At 34.9% G+C, this 19331-nt stretch overlaps 1 protein-coding gene across 25 annotated transcripts in view; it reads right to left on the reverse strand.

Moving 5' to 3' along the window:
- LOC124540331 (microtubule-actin cross-linking factor 1) overlaps nt 1–19331 on the reverse strand; it is a 297681-nt gene that overhangs the window by 48998 nt on the left and 229352 nt on the right. For 18 of the 25 annotated variants that reach the window (XM_047117836.1, XM_047117832.1, XM_047117834.1 and 15 more), the window contains 9 exons: nt 15705–15817; nt 4674–15534; nt 2379–2525; nt 2163–2267; nt 1957–2075; nt 1662–1860; nt 1258–1485; nt 982–1119; nt 228–451 (listed from right to left, as the gene is read on the reverse strand). In XM_047117836.1, the coding sequence (XP_046973792.1) occupies nt 228–451; nt 982–1119; nt 1258–1485; nt 1662–1860; nt 1957–2075; nt 2163–2267; nt 2379–2525; nt 4674–15534; nt 15705–15817 (12134 nt within the window). Of the gene's footprint in view, nt 1–227; nt 452–981; nt 1120–1257; nt 1486–1661; nt 1861–1956; nt 2076–2162; nt 2268–2378; nt 2526–4673; nt 15535–15704; nt 15818–16834; nt 16881–17197; nt 17361–19331 lie in introns of those variants that run through there. The other 7 variants (XM_047117847.1, XM_047117846.1, XM_047117845.1 and 4 more) reach the window with 4 other exon arrangements.

The following is a 19331-nucleotide window of genomic DNA, read 5'->3' on the forward strand; positions in this document are numbered from 1 at the left end:
ACCTGAAAAACAATCGTCATGTCACTGTCACATTATTATTAGCTTTTAGATTTATTCTATTATTAAGATTTCCAAATTGTGCGGAGTTTAACTTTTATTTTTGGAAAACCCAGCATAAAAGTTGGACATACAATCAAATCATTTCAAAGAGATTAGTAACGTTGAACTTGTTTTTTTCCGAATGACTAGCTAAAGGACTTAAAACCTCGCATAGAAGAGTAACTTACTTGAAATTGTTTTCGACGGCGGTGAGCCACTGCGCTTGCGTCTCGGCCGCATCTTGCAGGCCCTGGCACTGCAGCAGGGCGGCCTCCAGCTCCGCGCACCTCGAGCCGACCGCATCGGTCAGCTCGTTGTAGCGATCCGTCAATTCTATCACTGGCACCTCGAGTTGCCTTATCTCCGATGGAGTCAGGTTGCCTTCCAGAGACTTCACTAGCTGATCGCAAGCCTGGTAATCAAATATAACCTAGATATCACAGAGTCAAGCAACACTTTCTTTCCACTTAAGTTTAATTTATTTTATATGTATGCATTTATATATATATATATATATTTTTTTTGTATCTATGTACGTTGAATGTATATATAGGTATATATTAATGTATTTATTTTTATTTAGTGTGTAATATATTAATTTATCGTTAAGTCTATTTTAATTTTATAATATAAAACTAATTGATATTGTACCTACACCATAAATCTGTACTACAAATAATCTCCACTAGATTCAGGGTTTCTGGAAGAGATCTCTTGTTAGAGATAAGTTATCCCTATGTACACATTTTTCATTTGTATAATTCTCTTGTATACTCTGTTGGTACATAAATAAATAAATAAATATAATTTTAGTTCTAAAGTGCAATTAGGAGTCGATTCTCCTTTGGTATTTCGGCATATGAAAAATGTAACACTGTTAATAAAAGTTACAACAATAGATATTTAGAGTAAGTCAAAACTGGTTGAGGTTCGCAGACTCACATCCTTGGCGTTGGCGACGAGTCGCGCCTGCGCCAGCACGTCGGAGTGCAGCGCGCGCGCGCGGCCCAGCTGCGCCTCCACGGCGCGCGGCTCGCCGCCCACCGCCTCCGACACCACCGCGCGCACCTGCGGCTCCGTCTGCAACACGCCCCCCAGTTACGTCACCACACTACCCTCGTCCAAATAATACTAAACTGATTTGCTGAGAAATTGTGTCATCAGAGTTTGTTAATGAATTATATTCAATTGCATTTTTTTATACATTTGAAAACGTACCGTTTGTAACCATCTCTGTGCTCTCTGCAGGGCCTCTCTGTATCTTGCAGATCCGTCGGAGGCCGTTCGTAGTCTATCCAGGAGCCTCTGTGCTCTATTCGCCAGATCGGAGTGTCGTCTTCGGGCCAGTGCGGCGTGTTCCCGGACAATGCTGTCAACTGGTGCTGCCACGTGTGACAGGCGCGCGGGAAGCGTCGTACGATACTCGTTTAGGATTGATAGGAATTCCTGGAAAATTTTAAGGGTCGATTTGGCATTCACTTATTATTTTATTGCGATATTTATGTATTCAAAAGCTTACGGTAATATCATAAATAAAATACTTTACACAAATATGAGAAAATGTATCCTGCGAAATTAGTCAAATTAATATTCATGTTTCAGGATTATTTTTTGTTTCTTACCTTGCTCTCATCCATGAACTTCTGTGCGGCCATAGTGATGAATCTGAGATCAGCTTGGTGCGCGATGACGTCTGATACGAAATCGCGCACATCGTCACTCTGGCCATTAAGGTTCTCCACTTTAGATAATGCGACTTCCTTGTCTTCAAGAGTGCGATACGCACTTTCCATCCATGCGTTAAACGTGTTCAATTCATTACTAAAAACAAAATGGTGATATAGAACTTTCTTAACTACAAAATGATCCGATGGTCTAATGCAAATATTCTTAGGTAAAAAGAATATTTTAACTTACGTGAATTTGCCAAGTTCGTCTCTGGCTGCAACAAGACGTCGAAGCATTTTGTCGCATTTCTCTGTGCATTTATCACATCGTTGTTTGAGAGATCTGACTCCGCGCTCTAGGGCAGCGACCTGGGCACAAATTTGAGATGTCACAAATAGAATATCAAACATACCGGTAGAGAAATTTTTAGTTGGAGGTCCAAACCAATATTTTACCTCATGAGGTGCTAGTACATCTCCGCCCGAAACTAGGAGCTGTTTGGCCTGATCTGCGCATGCGGAAACTTGACGTTGGTGACTCTCAAGATCATCCTTGATAAGCTGTAATATAATATAACATATATTAAATACACAAGAATATTATTCAAAAATTAATTAAATTGAAATCCAAAAATTTCAATGATTATTTAGATAGAAATCTAAATTACTTACCTTAAGTACGTTGATCTGGTTACGAAGTTCATCTACATCTTCTTTAACGGCTTCTTGATTGGCCAGTCGTTCTTCAACGATCCCTATCCATTCCAATAACTTTGATAGAGTCTCATCGCAAAGCCTGTACTTCTCTTCTACTGCTTGCTAAAGACGATAAATGTTATGTAAGTTTATATCCTTTTGAAGTTTTATTAATGCAAAATATACATGCCCACTTTCGGAGCTGTGACTGTGCATAGTATCTATGACTACTCAATGACTTTTAATGCAACTATCTACAGTGCTGACAATCACTGTACATAATCTATGACTACTAATGAAATATACAGGTGCCATTAATTTACAGATAGTGAAATAAACAAAAACAAGCATCACACGCTCTTCACTTAAATTTTGGACATTTGAATATTTATAAAACTAAAAAAAAGAAGAATATATAAATCAACTAGGGAGCCGAGCAGTTTACGACCTGAAAAGTAAGCTTACAGTACTAGACTATGCATAAAAGCAAAGACAATACCCAGAAACACATTGAGACAGGTGACACGAAAGAGGCCAATTTACAAAGAGCGTGAATATGACAAGACACAACCAGTCCGATTGTTGTGTAACACACGAATACTAGGTGCAAAAAGCGTTACATGCAAGCGGTGAAACAACTGCAACCGCCAAAGACAATGAAACATAAGGTATTTGACGTTTGCATGATGAATATGAGTCTGATACATTGTATCAACATACTCACTAAAGTTAAGTTTAATCCATAAGTTAAGTTTTATGTATAAGTAAATTGTTAAAAAAGTAAAAAAGACAAAAGTACCTTTTTGGGAAATCTGAAACTTTAAAACAAAACGTCTTTTCGTAAAATAACTGAGATTTTAGATATAAAAGTAAGAATATACACGTATAGGCGAAAATAAATTTGGACGAATTTACATATTTAAGTTAACAATGAGATCTTACTTCATTACATAGATTTTTTTTTAATTTATCGAATACGTTAACAGTGTAGTTGAAAGGAAATGAAATAAGTTCCCACAAGTCGCAGAGTTTAAAGAAAGACCATAATGAATTATCAATACTACCTTTGGTTTATGTGTTTGACGAAAATGTTTTACCATGTGATATTGTGAATGTTTGCATCGCGAAAACCGCCGCATTATCACAATAACTTAGCGTCAATCATGCATTCCGAAATTTTGTGAGCACGTTTCCAAGGAATGAGTATATCGGAACACAAACTTTGGATATAAGAGATAATGCTAAGTGAATTTGGATTTCCAAAGACTTTATTAAATCAGCAGTCATAATTAGCTGATTTTCAAATGAGGAAGCAAACATACGTAAGCGAGAGGTCGACGACACAGGTCAGGACGTAAGTCCATTTCGACCTCTCCTATTGAATTCTTAGCACAAGTGAAAATGGGGGTTAGGTAATTGGCGATACGGTGATGGTTCTTAAAATCGTCGTTAATATGATCCCTCAAAGGCAAGCATTCACGATTTAGCTCAAAAGGGCTCTTTAGCATCGCAGGCAACGGCTGGAAATAAAAAACAACATACATCGAGCCTTATTACAAAGTGGATAAGCACATATTCACTCGATTCACTGATGTTGACAATTATCTGTCGCAATAAATTATTAAGATTAATTTTAAATGCCATCATGTGTAACAAACAAAAATAAAAGTCATTATATTTGATTTGATGGTTGACAAGTTTATCATAATAATATTTAATAGAGAGTACCAAGATAACTGTCAATAATCGAGTGAATTTACCTAAACTTAAGCATCTATAACACAAGACACATAACAGATCAAAGAAAATTCACTACGTCAATAGAGAGCTAGGAAGCGTTTTATTTTATTTTTCCTAATAATACTGCAAATTAAGGTCGGAATCACTATAATTAAGCATGTTTAACATAATGTTAATCCTGTGGTACAGCATAAATGTAATTTCGACCCTCTGTATGCTCTATGTGCTGAAACTACATAGGAAACAATGGCAAATAATATCGATGAATATGTGACTTAGTTATAGGTAATATTTTAATATGTTTTGAATATTGAGGAAGGTAATATTGCATTAAGTTACTTTATATTATATAAATTAATTTACGCCTATAACCCAGTCATGGACGTAAGTCATGTGGGTGTTGTGCCATGCTAATGTTTCAAGCCAAACGCTTAGATATAAAAGATCACCATCTAAGAGTGGAAACATAGGAAGTTGTAAAGCAAAACCTTTGCTTGATCGAAGCACAAAATTAAAACGAAATCAACTCACCCTCGTTTCTGCTGGCAGCAAATATCCCTTTTTCAAAGCTTTGACTAAATCGAGACTGATTCCTTTCTTTGGATCGATCACCAGTCTCCCTTCCACTGGGTTCACAAGCTGTTGTTCTATTGCTTGTACTAATGGCCATATCTTTCCCGTTTCCGGTTCTTTAACCACGGTACTAGACGGATCAACGATACCTTGATGAATTGCTTCGCCTAATGTTAAGCGTTTCCTATCCATCACACTTGTTGTAATGAAAGGATCATTTAATGCACCAGTTGTTGGGTTATAAATACCGAAATTTAACGTTTCTATAAGAGTAAAACTCTTTTTAGGTGTCATAAGAAGTCCATTTTCAATGGCAACGCTTAATGTATTCAGCTTAGAGGTCTCAGTGTCTAATATATTACCCTTTTCAGCATCCATTAGTCCTTTACGGAAAGCTTCAGGAAGTTTTACTAGCCTTTTTTTAAGATTATCTTTGATGAGCGCCGTGTCCGGATCGATATAGCCCAAAATGGCTGCGTCTTTAATAGTTAACACATCGTTGGATTGAGGATCAGTAAATCGTGCAGTGTTAATATTCAGATGTCCTTCTTCAATTGCTTGCTCAAACGTTAAAGGTTCTCTAACATAAACTATTAATCCGTTTTCAAAAACAAAACACAGTGTACGCGACCTACTTTGTGGATCAAACAGCCCTTTAGCGTTACTATCAATAATACCTTTACTTATAGCAGATTTCAAGGGAATATATTTATTTTTATGTGGATCTTTTATTAAAGCTGTTTCGGGATCGATAAATTCATACTTGATTGCTTCATCAAGAGTAAACTCACGCAGCACTGCTTCTTTGGAAGAAGAAGTGTCGGAAATGTATCGTCTAGAAATCTTTTGTGAAGTTATAGGTTGAATGACCGTGACAAGTAAACCTTTATCGAATGCAATATCTAAACTATAGGTTTTCTTTGCTTTAGTATCTAAAACCCTACCTTTTGTTACATCAACGTCACCTTCATGAATCGCGTTAATAAGTGGTTTAAATTTATTCGTAGAACTGTCTTTAACGACTGTGAGATCTGGATTAACGAGATTAGTTTCGATAGCTTTATTAATATCTATAAATTCGTTAGTGTTAGGGTCAACAATTTTACCGTTGTCTGCTCTAAATAGACCATTCTTTATGATTTCTTCAAGACTAAGATTTTTCTTTGATGTTACAATGAGGCCGCGATGCTTAGCATCCAATAAATTAATTTGATTCCCATTAGGAAGTATGTAAAGACTGTTATTTTCGTCTATAATGCCTACTTTAATAGCTTCGGTTAAATTAATATATTTACTAGAGGGAATATTTTTTATGTATGAATTTTCTGGATTTACTAGTTCTTCAGAAATAGCAGTTTTAAGAGAAATTTTTCGTTCTGTTACAGGATGAACAAACATAAGCTCAGTTATATCATACATATTCATTGCTAAAACTTCGTATAAAGAGAAACCGGCACTTTCAATATCGACTATGAGACCCAAGTTCATGGCCTCGGAAAGCGTTATAGGTACATCAGATCCAGGTTCATTGAATTTACCATTTCTTTTGTCAACAATATCACTACGACAACATTCGGCTAACGTTAAGGGTTTTTCAGATTTTTTGTCAAAATAGCAGAGGTATTTTGGACTTATAATAGACCGTCTGATCGCTTCATGCAAAGTAATTTTTCGTGTAGTTACTGGATCAATAATTTTACCGGTGGAATCGTCATAGAGTCCTTGATGAAGTGCTCTTTGTACGCTTATAGGTGCTTTGCTATCAACGAGTAACCCTATTTCGAAGGCTTTCATAAGACTTATTTCCTCATTGTCATTGTTAATATTTTTAATTTTACTAGATTTATCGTCGATTACGCCTGTCTCTATTGACTCTGGTAATGTAATTTTATCCCATTTACCAAGCCTGTTGTCTTGAATATGCACGGAGTGGGGATCAATTAAATGCTTTTTAATAGCTTCCGCGAGTGTATATTTTTTGCCGCTTTGAGGATCCATAAAGAGACCCGTGATTTCATTATAAACACCTTTTTCGATTGCTTCCATTAATGACAGCGGTTTGCGAACTTCTACTAAAATACCTCTTTCAAAAGCTTCCCTAAAGTCTACTCTTTCTGCTCCTACCAAAATTGTACCAGTTCTACCATCGACTATACCTTTATCTACCGCAAATTCAAATGGAATTACTTTACCGCCTACATGCACTAGAGTGGATTGCGGATCTAACATACGTTTTCTTATTGCTCTGTCTGTTGGCATTTTATCTTTATTTTGTGGGTTTGAGAATTTACCAGTTTTAGGGTCATAGAAACCTTTGAATACTGCCTCTGGTAAGCTAAGTTTTCGTTTAGCTGGAACTATTAATCCACGTTCAGAAGCATCAGTGAGAGAAATCTTATCACCTTGAATTGGATCTGTTACTTTACCTTCTTTTGAATCAATAATACCTGCTTTAATTGCATCTGCAAGAGAAATGATTTCCCCAGAAACTGAATTTCGTACCGTTAAGGCTTCTGGGTTGATATTACCAATTTTAATTGCATCGTCTAGAGTCATAGTAACGTTATTAATTGTTAACAAGCCAGTTTCAGGGTCGTAAAAACCTTGAACTAAGCCTTCTTGTAATGACCATGGTTTTTTGTCGCTGATTATGTAACCTTTTTCGCATGCGTCTTTAAGGTTATTTTCAGGTGATGTTATAATTCCTCGGTCTAAGTCTAACAAATTTGTTTTGACAGCTTGTTCAAAGGAAACGACTGTGTCTAACCTATCGTCTTTAATTTTAATATTTGATGGATCAATGAGTTTATCTTGTATAGCTTTTCTTAGTGTAACGGTTTCGCCAGTTCGTGGATTTAAGATTTTACAGGTATCTGGTGAATAATAACCTAATTCAATCACATCGAGTAAAGAAAACGTAACTGCTTTAGTGGCTATTAGACCCTTCTTTAATGCATCGTCTAATGGAATGTATTTTCCAGTCTTTTGATCTTTTATTTTACCTGTTTCAGGATTTATTAGTTTTGTATCAAGAGCTTCGGATAGTGGTACATATTTTTCTAAAACCGTGTCTTTAATTTCAGAAATAGTTGGATGAACAATATTTCTTTCTACTGCTTCGTCAATCGCGAGTAACTGATCAGTTACTTTATCTATTATTTTACCGGTATTGGGTTCGTACATATTTTCATGAATTACGGCTTCGATTGATATTGCTCGTCGAGCAATCGTTATTAGACCACGTTGAATAGCAACAGATATTTCAATAATTTCCTGAGTTTCAATTATAGTTATAATTCCGCCACGTATTTCTACAATGCCTCGATCGATAGCGTCTGATAAAGTAAGAACTTCGTTAGATTGGGGGACCCTAATAAGCAGAGATTCTTGATCGATAAGGCCTTTCTGAACTGCATCACCAATAGGTACAAGTTCACCTGTATTAATATCTTTAATTTCTCCCGTTTTCGGATCGTATAAGCCTTGTTCAAAAGCTGATTCAACGGTTACCTGTTCTGGAATGGAAACATCCTCTGGTGTTTCTACAATCCATCCTATTTGAACACACTCTAAGAAAGATACGCGCTTACCTGTTTTAGGGTTAACCATATGGCCACTTGTCTTATCAATAATAGGTCGCGAAATAGCTTCGTCAAAGGAAATATAATCGTCGGATTTGCTATTCAAATCTTTTACTAAAATCGTTGCCGGATCGAAAACGTGAAGTCCGTATACTAGTTCTTCAAATGAAATTTTAGCACCGGTTTTTGGATTTAAAAATATTTGTTTTTCTATATCGTAAACACCCATTTCCGAAAGTTCTTCAGGTGTAAGTTTTTGTGAAATAGATAATGAATATTTAGGTTTATGTTCTTTAACAATAATACAATTTTTAGAAACTACATCTACAGGAGCAAATCTACTTATTTGCTCTTGTTCTAATGAATCCTGAACAGTCAATGGTGATTCTACCCCATTAATAATTATCCTGCAGATTTTTGGTTCAATTTTTCCTTGAGCGATTGCGTCTATTAAAGTAATATTTTCACATATTAATTTTAGTGGTTCGGATTTAACTTTTGTGACATTTTGTTCAGTAATTTCATCAATACTTCTTAATGGCTGCTTTTCAGCGTCTATCAATAGGGCTGACATAGTTTTTCCATCATCAACTACAGATTGTTTAGTATGACTCGATTCAGAACGGTCGGTCAAAGTTTTCTTATCAGGTATTTGAGCTGTTTCTGAAATTTTCATATCCTCTGTTGTAGTAAGAGTTGAATGGGAATCATCTGCTTTATGTGGTGTTTCAATATTTTTATCCTTAACCTTTAATTCCTTCTCGTACTTAGAATCTTGCTGTAACCCTTTACCTGTTGATTTAACAGCCGTAGTGGAATCCGAACTAACACTGTCCTTTACTAGTTCCACAACTTTGGATGCGACAAAAATAGGTGCACCTACAATTGCTATTAAGCCCATTTTAGCTGCATCAGTAAAGCTCATATTTTTTCCACTGTCACTTACAATTTCGCTCATATTTTCATTCACAATTCCTCTGTTCAAAGCTTCCTTCAATGAAATTTTCTGTTTCGATGTAGGGTCTGTAATTACTATTGATTCGGAGCCAATTACTCCTTCATTAAGAGCTTTTACTATGTCATTAACCTCCAAACTACTAACTGACACATCATTTTTATTTTCTTTTGACAAGTTAATAATAGATTGCTCTGGCGATACTTCAGGTTGATTTTTGTCTTCAGTCGGTATTATTTTATTTTCTTTATTTATATTATCATTATTAGGTTCCAGTTCGATAGATTTTGGTACTTTTTCATAAGGTTTTTCCGGTAATGAGTTATCGACCTTTTTAACAGCTTTGTCAATTTCATCAAGATGTTCCACAGTTTTAGTTTGTTCCAACGGTTCACTTTCATATTGTTCAACAACAGTGTAAGATGAAGATGAATTTTGAGTAACTTCAATCGTAGTTATTTGTGACGCTGTAGTTATGATAGTATCATGATGTTCAGTTACATATTCAGCAGGGTCAGTTTTAGAAATAGTGGTCTTGACAATAGTAGTCACTTCTTTGCCATCTGGTGTAACTTGTTTAAATTCTTGGATTGTAGGCTTTTCTTGCATGATGTCAATTTTAGATTTACTTACTAGACTGGGTTTAATGTCTTCGGGAGCTTTCGTTTCATCCGGCAATTCATCGGGTTTGCTAGACAGTCCTTTTTGCTCTTTCATACTGTTTTTATCAGGGAGTAAGCTTGTGTCGGTGTCTTGTTTCGAAGACTTCGCATCATAGGTTTCTTTTTGATTATCGTTTCTAACCTTAGAAACTGTTTCTGTCAATTGAACATTACTAGATTCCTCTTTAATTTCAGTTTCATTATTTTTGTCATTCGGTTGAATAACTGATTTCTTTTGAGCGACTTTTCCTTCTGCAACCAATGAGCGTGTGTCTTCGTCTGCCCGTATATAACTCTCAGTAAGTGAATGATCGGGTTGACGATCTTTATTTGTTTTAGATTCATTTGAAATAGGTCGATCTTGTCCTACTGGCAAGGCTTTGTTTTTCTTTGAAGCAATACTTTCTTTTTCTGGTATAATATTTTGTGCACTCGCAGTAGTGGTGCGTTTTTCCTCATTGTTAGATTGTGTTAATTTGCTACCCAACATTTTTGCTCCTTCGACAACTGCCATGCCTGCTAAAACTGGGGCAGCAACTACTGCAATTAAGCCCATCTTAGCTGCTTTTTTAATATCAACAGTATTTCCAGTTTCCGGTTCTCTAACTTTACCAGTCGCCTTATCTAAAAATCCTGTATTTAAAGCATCTTGTAACGTTGTCGCTTTACCAGCTTCAATATTATAAATAACCGATTCAGGGTTAATTATGTTTTTCTGTAAGGCTTCAGAGAATGTAATAACTTTATTTGGTGCTGTTGGGTCACGGAACTTTTGAGTTTTTTCATCAAAAAGTAATTCAAAGGCTTCATTGAGGTCAAGCATTTCCATGCTTTGTTTTTCCTTGCCTCCAGTTGGTACGTCATCTGATGTTTCTGTATTTAATATACCTGTGTTAACAGCTTCAGCAATTGAAATAATCTCTCCTGTTTGTGGGTTTGTAAAAGTACCTTTGTTTAAATCTATATAACCAAGATTTAAAGCATCCTCAAATGTAATATTTGTGTCATTAGTAATAAATTGTTCTTTGCTCGTTTGTTCATCTCTGATAATCCCTTTGCTTCGAGCTTCTTCTATTGACATTATTTCGCCTGTTTTTGTATTTTTTACTTCATTAGCATTTATTAAAACATAATCCGCTAAAAGTTCTACCATTTTAGTTGTAACGGTATGTTGAGAGGTAAAAGTTTCCGTTATAGTCGTGACTATGCCTCCTGTTTCACTAATGTCTTTATTAAGTTTAACTGCTATTATACCTTTTTCTAAGGCCTTGTCGACCGAAATTTTTTCGTTCGTTTTTGGGTCAATAATAACTCCATTTTCTAAATCAATAATACCATCTTCTATAGCCTTTTCTATGGAAATCGTTCCAGTCGATTGTGGATAAGGAATATTCATGATTATACCTTTTTCAATAGCCTCATTTAGACTAATATTTTTGCCCGTGAGAGGATGTTTTATTTCACCCGTCTTTGAATTAACAATATTTTGTTTTATTGCAACAGACAGTGTCATCCCAGCAGGGGGAATTTCTCTTACTGAATTCGTTTTGGTATTGGGGAATATTTGAGCATTTACTGCCTTGATTAAATCAAGTGAACCGTTGGAGGTTTTTACAATGTTGTTTTCACTATCAATTACATTTTTTGCAATAGCTTCATTCAGATATATAGTTTTTCCTGGAGCAATTGTGACCGATGACAATGGATCGACAATATCGCAAATAATTGCCTCTCTTAATGACAAATGACTTCCTGTCTCAGGGTGGATAATTTTTCCTGATGTAGGGTGTAATAAGCCTTGTTCAAGAACTTCCGGAATCGTCAGACTTTTAGCTAACGGTATTAACATTTCATTTTGTCCCTCAGGATCTAATAAACCTCGACGTAAAGCTTCTTTAATTGAAATATTATCTCCATGTACTGGATCTATAATATTACCTTTATTCTCATCTATAAGTCCGATTTCAATAGCTTTTTCTAGTGTTATTGGATTACCTTTGTCGTCTTTATATGTTTCAATGGCATCTAAGATTTGCGCAGTATCTTTGTCAATTAAACCCATTTCAACTGCTTCCTTTGGCATAACAACATGCTTTCTAAGTTTTTGTAAAACAACAGGTTTAATATCAATTGAAGGTGTATAGGTTTTACGGTCCTTGATTTCGACACCGTATAAAGGTTTAGCTAAGACTTGATCTTTACTTAATTGTATAGTATCAGGTTTGTGTAAATTCTTATCCTTTGTTTTATTATCCGCCATTTTTCTGTTGTCGGCAGTAAGGCTACTTTGAATAGATTCAACAGTTATAAAGCCTTCCGACACAGCTGCTCCAACCGATACAGGTTTGTTAGATCCTTGCGTTAATTTTGTTTTACTAGAACTAGCTTCATTTTCGATCCTTTCTTGTTGCATGTCAATCTCTGAAAAATCGCTTAATGATTCTTTATATTTTTTATATGTAGCCGAGTCCATAAGACCTTTTTTATTAGCTTCTTCTATCGTCAATTTTTCCCCAGTGAAGGGGTCTATAATCATCATGGACTTTGATTTCGAAACCGAAACTAAGTTGTTATCTGAATTAAAATCCCTTGCTTCAGTAGTATCTAATTCCGGAGTTTTACTTGTAATGGATTCTTCATAATTTTTGTAAGTAACTGGATCTACAAGTCCTCTTTCATAAGCTACTTCCATAGGCAGCTCTTCACCTGTGTTTGGGTCAACTACCATGGTATTCTTAACCACTTGAATTATTTTAGATGCAGCAACTAGAGGTGAACCTATTACTGCTATGAGACCTACCTTAGTGGCATCTGCGAGACTTACACTTTTACCTGACGTAGTTTTGTATTTGCCTAAGTTTTTATCTATAATTCCTTTTTCTATAGCCTGTTTTAATGTAATCTGGGTTGTGGTTTCCGGATCCATAACATGCACTTTATTAGCTGGCACTAACCCGCGATCAACGGCTTCGATGATATTTTCTGAAACTCCTGTTGTAGTTGATATAACTAAAGCTGTACCTGGATCATAAATAATGCCAGGTGCAATTTGTACTGGCTCCAAAATATATTGTTCATCATAGTCAGGTACAGGTGAATCTCGGGTCAGTTCGGATATTTCCATTTTATCAGGCATGCCTGCTATAGAAGTAACTGTGATAACTTTTTGGGTCGATGTTGTTTGTGTAATTGAAATACAGACAATATATCTTCTTTCAATTGCCTGTTTCATTGTCAGCACTTCACTGCCATTTGTATAATGTCCCGTGCTATCTATGACTTGATATTCTAAAGCCTTATGAATAGGTAATTCTTTTCTAGACTTTGGATCTATTACATAAGCAGATTCTGGATTAATAATGTTAAGCATTATGGCTTCTTTAAGATCTAAAATTCTGTCAGTACCATGAATAATAAACATTCCCGTTTCCGGATTGAAAAAGTTTTGCTGAATCGCTTCGTGAAGAGTCCAGCCACCTAGTGGAAGTTCTATGGTGTTTTTCTTTATAGTAAGAGATGTTACGGAGGGATCAGAAACATTTGATTTTGACGTAACAGTTTTTACTCGACGAGTTAAAACTTCACGAGGTTGGACAGATTCACGAATTGTGTAATCAGGACTCTTGACAGTCTCGGGCCTATTATCTTGGTGTAATTTACTTTCTGGACTGGGTGGTAAGTCTTTAATAAAAGACTTTTTGGTTATTTTTAACTCGACTACTTGACCAGGGATTAATTCATTCTTTGTTACGCGATCAGAAAGTCGAGCAATATGTGGATCATTTTGATCGACACCTAAAAGACCTTCGTCTAAGGCCTGTTGAATGGGGAAAACGGTACCGGTCGTGGGATCTGTAAACGTTTGGGTAGATTCATCTATAAGACCGCGACGTATTGCTTCGGCAAATGTAATAATCGTTTCGGATCTATTCGTAGTATTCGTTACAGTCACGTACCTTTTTACAGTTTTTGTTACTGTTTGGAGAGTTAACGTGATGTTTAAGAGGGAATTCAACAACGCAGCTCCTTCCGGAGTAATCATATTAATTTCAACGGCTTTATTAAAAGGTATAGGCTTTTTGTTAGCAGAATCAAGAAGATACCCTGATTTTGGATCAAGAACATTTTTAAATACTGCATCTAGAACCGACAATTCTTTTTCATTTTCGAAAACTCCAATTTTACGATTAAACATTTCCAACACTTCCGGGCGAACTATTGAAACTTTGGGACAATCTTCTAAATACACAAAATCACCACTTTCCGATTTCAAGAAAGTTTCACCGTTAACATATTTTAAATTACCTTTACTAAGTGCTGAATTAAATGAAATAAATTCACCAGTTTTTGGATCCCTGAATCCGTCTATGTCGAAAATGGATCTTTGTGATACGGAAGTAATTAGCCCCCTATCTACAGCTTCTGGAATGGTGCAAATTTCACCTGTTAAATTATCGCGAAATTTATTATCATGAAGAATGATTCTTGTTCCTAATGCCTCAGACAAAGTAAGTAACTGACCGGTTGTAGTATCAGTGACACATTTAATGTTATCGCTATCAAGAACGCCCGCGGATATAGCTTCCAAAATATTAAGAGGTGTTCTATTTGTGGGGGACAAAATTTTACCATCGTTTGTCATTAAATTATTATCACAAATATCTTTAAGTGTCATAGGTTTGCAAATAAAACGTTTATTGGCGGCTTCTTTAAAAGTCATTTTCTCTTTTGTTATATTATGTACATATTTAGAATGTTTTGTATTTATAATGTTTTTCTCTATCGCCTGAGCAAGTGTTATTTTTGTGTCATTTTTAGGATCTACGACCTCTCTTATATTTGGATTAACTAATTCATTTTTAATAGCAACTTCTAATTGAAATCTATCACCCGAATTCCTATCCAAAATCCAACCATTTTGATCTACTAATTCTTGACTAATTGCATCTGACAAAGACAAAGCACTCGATTTAATTTTAATAATCTCATTATAGATAAGATATCCTCGTTGGTAGGCTTCTGAGATAGAAATGTAGCTTCCGTTGGGTAACCTATAGAGACCTCTTTGTAAGTCTACTTGACCACGATTTAGTGCGTCCGATATACTCATTCCTTGACTGGCTCTTTCACCCTCGACAGTCACCTTAATTCTCTTTTCCGCAGGATCTGTCAGTCCCTGCTCAGCATCATAGAGCTCTCGTTGGATTGCTTCTAACAATGTAACTTCGTTGCCATCTTCTGTCATGCCGCAGGGTCCAGTCAATCTGGCAGCCAATTTGGGATCAATAAGACCTTCTTTGGCTGCTTGTTCAATGCTTATAGTTTGTTTTGTGTTAGGGGAAGACAAAAGTCTACCCGTTCGTACGTCCAATATCCTCATGCTTATCGCCTGGCCGACTGTTAGTATTTCTCGAGTTTCAGGGTGGACGATGCCTCTGGATTCTATGATATTAGGGCCTTCATACATTTTATGAACACGTTTTAGATTTCTTACATCGGGTCGTTCGTCATCTCCGATGATAGTCTTGGTTGTGTAGTTCGGTGAGCTCAGTTTGCCATTAGTCATTGATTTAATCGGCGCGTGACCATCGATCTCTGTTGAATGTGACGTCCTGACGTATCTGTGGTAATTTTGAAAATGGAATTATAATTTAACGTTTTTATCGCTTGCCTACATAGATATTTCCTAGAAAAACTGAGACGAGTATTCGTAATATATAATGTAACAACGTTGGTAACGTAACGTCATATGTACCTTCGTATAGTATGCGAATGTTTAGATGTTACTTACTTTTCAGAAGTAAAATGTGACGTATACGTGTGCTCTGTTGTCGCTAGGTCCTGCATGTTGAATTCTTGGCGGAAGGATCGTGCTGAGCGAGGCGCCATTGCCTCAACGAGGCGCTGGAAAAAAATCATCATTAATACATTATTTGCCTAAAAACCGTGAGTTAGTTTTGGATATTTGGGTTTAAAAAAAACAAATAAACAATAATTCTTTGTTATTATATTTTAGAATTCTACGAAATCATTAATCTTGTGTTTAAGGTTCAACTGTTTTGTTTTAATATTTATATTTTCATTGTCTAAATAAGAGTCTTTTAAGACCCATTTTTCAAGCAATATTGCGTTAGTTTCCTACTAAAATATACAATAACCTTTTTGTACACATATCTCGACGTAAATTAACGACCGTTGTTTTATATTAATTTTAGAGATATTGTGTGCTGTACACACATTGTGAATTAGCAAAATAAAACATTTAAAATTTTGCTTTATCTTTTAGTTCAGCATCATCATCCAGAGCTACATCTCCAGGACTCCACAAGAAAGTGAAGTCTACAGAACATGATTATAAAACAAAAAGCAACCCAATTTCGACAAGTACACATGTGACAGTGAGAGAAAGAGACAGTGTAAGGAATTAAATTTGTTTTAATTATTTTAAATCGGGAACATATTTTTCCCTTTGCTCCCCAAAATTTCTAGAACTGTTTATTTAAAGTTATTATTTTTGACCAATTTTATACATTGCTCGATTTATTATGAACTACTGGTCTTTACAAATAACTCTTACCATATACATTAATATGTTTGACAAATATGTACAATTCAAGGGACTGGATTGAATTGCAAAATTTGTTTCGATTGTAGGTCAGACATGTGCATTGAACATATGTAAATGTAACTATATCAAAGCCTAACATGTAATAGGTATAGACTACTTAAATTGGTCATATATTTAACCATATGAAATATTTTATCTTTTAATCGTCTCTCTATTGACATTTACTCGAATTATTTTTTTATTCTTGAGCTTTATTATAACGAAACATTTATGGCAACATTTTGACATATTGACAGCTAATATAGAAACTTTTTAATTTTTTAATCGTGAGTATATCACATGGTAATACCAACCCGGCATTCAAACGCGAAGTCATACTCGTACTCCTCCATTTTAACACAACGAATTCAAGGGACTGGATTGAATTGCAAAATTTGTTTCGATTGTAGGTCAGACATGTGCATTGAACATATGTAAATGTAACTATATCAAAGCCTAACATGTAATAGGTATAGACTACTTAAATTGGTCATATATTTAACCATATGAAATATTTTATCTTTTAATCGTCTCTCTATTGACATTTACTCGAATTATTTTTTTATTCTTGAGCTTTATTATAACGAAACATTTATGGCAACATTTTGACATATTGACAGCTAATATAGAAACTTTTTAATTTTTTAATCGTGAGTATATCACATGGTAATACCAACCCGGCATTCAAACGCGAAGTCATACTCGTACTCCTCCATTTTAACACAACGATAAATAGCACAACACTAAACACATTTATAACGTTTACAAAGTAAAAACATGATTCACACTATCTTTTAATTAAACTTAAACGTAATAAATTAGAACATTTTCTTTCACAACCTAGAATTAGTTTAACACACAATTAAAACCGTAAATAAAAATAAAAATCAATTAAAAAAAAAACAATGCTTAGATAAATATTATCGTAATTAAAAGAATAATTGTTATTTATAATGACAGCACGAGTGTACGCTAAACGTGCTGATTGGAAACTGAATGAAAAGCATGAAAACCGTAAACCGAAAAAAAATAACGCGCATTCTAAATTTAAATCATTTCGTAATAGTTTCCGACGCGTCTAGTCGGGACCGATGATTGTTACGCTGATTATTATTACGTTTGTCTTTTAGGAATTTTTGGTTAACAGCTGTTTCTAAATAATTTGAGGTTAGGAAAACGACTGGGCCACTCGATACTGGGAGATGCGCGCGCATCCCATTGCGCCGGTGCGGTGCCTTAAAATGGACTAGGGATTAAAAAGTAATATAACACATCAGCCGAATGAAAATAAACTTTATTCGATTGTTATAAAATCCAAAACAGAATATATCGTTTCGACACTACTAATAGTACTGACCCTATGACCTTAAAGTGACGTAGTAACTTTTTGTCGCAACAAGGAGTATTTATTATGATAAAAATACTATTTCTAATTACAAAGAGTATGTTATTTCATTCTGATTGCATGCATGATTCAAAAGTGGTTTAGCGGAATTTTAATTAATATGAAATTATTTCCTGTTTGTTAGTTTGATATTAAGTAGTACAATACGCTGAAGTTAGGTGTCGTAGATTTACGAAAAAATAACAATTAGACAAAGAAAAATGTACTTTATTGAATGTACAGTAAATTAAGAAATCGTTTAAACCGGTAATGTCCGCTGTGTATTAGGATAATGTTATTTGTATTTTTTAATCCGATTAATCTTCTTATGCAATGTTGAGCCAGGGATAAACTATTATTATTACAAACCGTACACTTTATTTTCCATTTCGCTGACGGCGATATTATGCAAAGACAAAAATCTCTATTCAATAAAAAATCATTTACACTTGTTCATATTAACCAGACTAATGTTTTAAGGTCTGTGCCTGATTTTTTTTTTTTTTAAATAGAATATTTTTACCGTGTTTTATTTTTCAGTATAGTTCACATTTAAGACTGGTCTGTCATACGTAAATTATACGAAGAGATTAAATATCTCATCTGTTACTTTAATAAATTAAATTGGAATATTGTGTTACATTTTAGTAATAAATCATTTTCGCTTCGTCTATGAATCATAGTCGTGATCCTTTACGTACGTATACTTGTACAAGATAGGATGAAACTATTTTATTAAGGAAATTTAAGATCGAAAACAAAATATTCCTTATTTAAGCACTTAAGGCTTCGCACGGATGCAATGTTGATACTAAATATACTACAGAATTTGTTTATTTGCGACATCACATTAGATACTTCCAAATTATGAATGTTTCAAAACTATTGTCCATGTATTATATAAAAACCTTCCTCTCGAATCACTCTATGTATTAATTGCATCAAAATCGATTTGTAAAAGATCTAAGCATACATAGGGACAGACAGCGGTAAGCGACTTTGTTTTATACTATGTAATGAAGCTCTTATGTAATCGCTTCTGAATCGTTATTGCTTATACTGTACTAGACGATTAAGCTGAATGTACCCTACAAAGCACCTTCAAGGTCCAATTCGCAGAATAGATTAAACTGAACAGAACCCGCTAGAAACTGTGTTATATTAATATTTAAAATGAGAAATTAACTCAGTCTGTCTGTCTTGTCTTTCATGACCAAACCACTGAACTGAATTTGATGAAATTTGGTATAAGGCAAACTTAAGCTCCAAGAAAGGATATAGGCTACTCTTTTGCCAAACACATGATACCCAATACCATAAAACGCGAACGAAACCATCGGCGACTCCTAATTCCTAATACAATATTTTTCATACGACGTTAAAGACATGTTCAAATTGTTTTGGTATATATTCTGTTATGGGATTAT

Source organism: Vanessa cardui, chromosome 24 (genome assembly GCF_905220365.1).
Source record: "Vanessa cardui chromosome 24, ilVanCard2.1, whole genome shotgun sequence".
Classification (NCBI taxonomy): Eukaryota; Metazoa; Arthropoda; class Insecta; order Lepidoptera; family Nymphalidae; genus Vanessa; species Vanessa cardui.